A 2,358-nucleotide genomic window follows, 5' to 3' on the forward strand; every position below is an offset into this window, starting at 1 on the left:
AATTTGCATATTTTTGTGCACTGTGAGTAATAAATTGATAAGCCCCTCCATAAAATGAGTGACTTAAGGTCTCCCTTGCGGAAATCGCCAATGTGGGATTTATTTCATTCAAACTTGCCGTAAGATGCAGACACATATAGCTTGGGTTCTTTTGCTCGCTTGGTTCCTAGGCCGCCTAGGGTCCTCTCAGTTTCTGGAGGAGCCGTGTGGAAATATAATTGTACCGAAAATCCTCAAAGGCCAAAATGCCACTCTTCAACACTCTGCCTGGATGGCAGCCGTATATAATTCAAGTAATGTATTTCTTTGTGGTGGCACGCTGATACACAAACGTACGTATTTTTATAAAAAACAAGATTGGTTCCTAATATAGAATTGTTTTTCAGGCTTTGTGCTAACTGCTGCCCATTGCATATATGGTCAAGTTCGCCTGTAAGTACTATACATATTATTTTTATTAATGCTGAATTTTATTTGTTTCGGGATTAGACATGTGAGGTTGGGAGCATACAACAAAACTGAACCAACAGTTCAAAAAAATGTCGAAACTGGAATAAACCATCGTTTGTTCAATGGATTACCTGAACAGGGAAATGATATAGGCCTGCTTAAGTTGGACAGCAGCGTGGTCTACGATTGTATGTAAACGGATTGGCCACTCGAGAGAGGTTAACTATAATTATTAATCTTGCAGTTGGCATTCGACCAATTTGCATAATTTTGGATACAAATGTTAGAGCCGAAGTGGACAGAATGGCCAGGTTCAGAGCCCTTGGCTGGGGACTAACAAAACTTGACGGCCAGGATAGCGATATACTTCAAACCATCTTCGTTGACAATTTACGTCGAGAAACGTGTGAACAAAGTCTGAGTGTGAACGTCATTTCCAAGCAGTTATGTGCTGGCTCCTTATACGGAGACACCTGCTCGGGCGATTCTGGTGGTCCATTGATCAACCCTGTTGATAGATACGGTCGTCAGGCTCAGTTCGGGATCGTGAGCTTTGGAGGGCGGACTTGTAGTGGAATTGGAGTTTATACCGATGTCACAAGCTATGCGGACTGGATTGAGGCTACCATTAAGAAGTATGACACTCCGGATGACGATACAATCGCCCTACAGCCCCAAAAGTGGTTGTACAAAGACTGCGGTGGAAGTACCATAGCATCGAATTTACTGGCAGACATTTATGGACCTAATTTTGTGGCCCTGGGAGTGATGATCACAGACCGTTAGTATCGGTTATTTCCTTTTATTTATCTCAAGTTAACTTGAGGTTAAAATCTGTAAGCTAACTAATGCGTTTAGAGCACCACCAGTTCAGTTCGTGTCAAGTTTCAGTTGTCAGTATCAGATTTAGCAAAATCAATATTTAAACCTCAAGTTAAAATTAATAAGTTAAAGATCCGATTGATATGTACGATAACACTTGCTAACACTATAATTTCAGAATTTGTCTTAACAAATCCCTGGGACTGGCCAGTAAATGTTGCTTCCTTGTAAGTAGTCGTAAGTCGTTGCATGTTAGTTAATTAACTAAGAGCTAACAATATTACATAGACAAGTTGTTGTGAGGGGAAGGCATGAAGCATACAGAGTTACAGGAATCTTCAAGAACCCAGAGTTTTTTACGGCCATCAATGGAATTGCTTTGCTAAAACTTAATCGACGGGTAACGCGCCCAGGTAAAATCATTTGTTTTCATAAACGCATAGAACCATAGAATTCCTATTTTGCAGATGGAGTGAAACCGATATGTATGCTTGCGAATTTAAAAGACCAGCAGGCGGCCGTTTCTATTATACCTTTTATTGTATTCGACTATGTGCCTGTCTATGGAGTACCTAGAATTTTTCAGTTTAACGTCGACGTTGTTCATCCCTACGATTGTAGAATCAGAATCCAGAGGCAAATCGGACCGAATCAATTTTGTGTGGAAACTCCTCGCGGAATAAGTGACAGATACGGAAATCCTGGCGACATATTGGGAAAAAGGATTATGCATGGAAATATGGAACGGTTCGTTTTGCTCGGTATTGTCAGCTATTCAACTAATGGAATAAACGTTTTTACAAACGTTATGGGGCAAACAGAGTGGTTCGCAAATATAATTAAGTATTATTAATTTTAACGAACATCTCGATTGTGCTTTCAGCAATAAACATTAAATAAATTTTAGAAAGGACATTAATAATACGGCTGCTTTGAAGTATAAACGTTATGTTTTTTCCTTAGCAGGGCCTAAGGATAAGTTAAAAGTCTTAAATTATTCCAGTATGATGGGTAATAGAAAAATTTTCAGTTTTCTGCATAATATGTAGCTTCCCACCTCTAATTAAATATAAAAAGTCAGTGGGG

General features: G+C 39.4%; 1 protein-coding gene across 1 annotated transcript; it reads left to right on the plus strand.

Annotated features, from left to right (window-relative positions):
* The first annotated feature begins 11 nt into the window (after nucleotides 1-11).
* On the plus strand, nucleotides 12-2,194 carry LOC108009774 (uncharacterized). The gene is made up of 7 exons (XM_017074404.4): nucleotides 12-332; nucleotides 387-432; nucleotides 490-638; nucleotides 695-1,231; nucleotides 1,451-1,499; nucleotides 1,561-1,685; nucleotides 1,740-2,194. Exons 1-7 carry the CDS (start codon nucleotides 125-127, stop codon nucleotides 2,123-2,125), a joined length of 1,500 nt encoding a protein of 499 aa, XP_016929893.2. The 5' UTR covers nucleotides 12-124; the 3' UTR covers nucleotides 2,126-2,194.
* The last annotated feature ends 164 nt before the right edge of the window (nucleotides 2,195-2,358 follow it).

The sequence above is a fragment of the Drosophila suzukii genome, chromosome 2R (assembly GCF_043229965.1).
Source record: "Drosophila suzukii chromosome 2R, CBGP_Dsuzu_IsoJpt1.0, whole genome shotgun sequence".
Lineage (NCBI taxonomy): Eukaryota > Metazoa > Arthropoda > Insecta > Diptera > Drosophilidae > Drosophila > Drosophila suzukii.

Coding starts and splice junctions, on each gene's coding strand:
- LOC108009774 (XM_017074404.4), top strand. CDS start 125: ATGCAGACACATATAGCTTGGGTTCTTTTGCTCGCTTGGTTCCTAGGC. Junction 333..386: donor TGGCACGCTGATACACAAAC/GTACGTATTTTT, acceptor ATTGTTTTTCAG/GCTTTGTGCTAACTGCTGCC. Junction 1,686..1,739: donor TCGACGGGTAACGCGCCCAG/GTAAAATCATTT, acceptor CCTATTTTGCAG/ATGGAGTGAAACCGATATGT.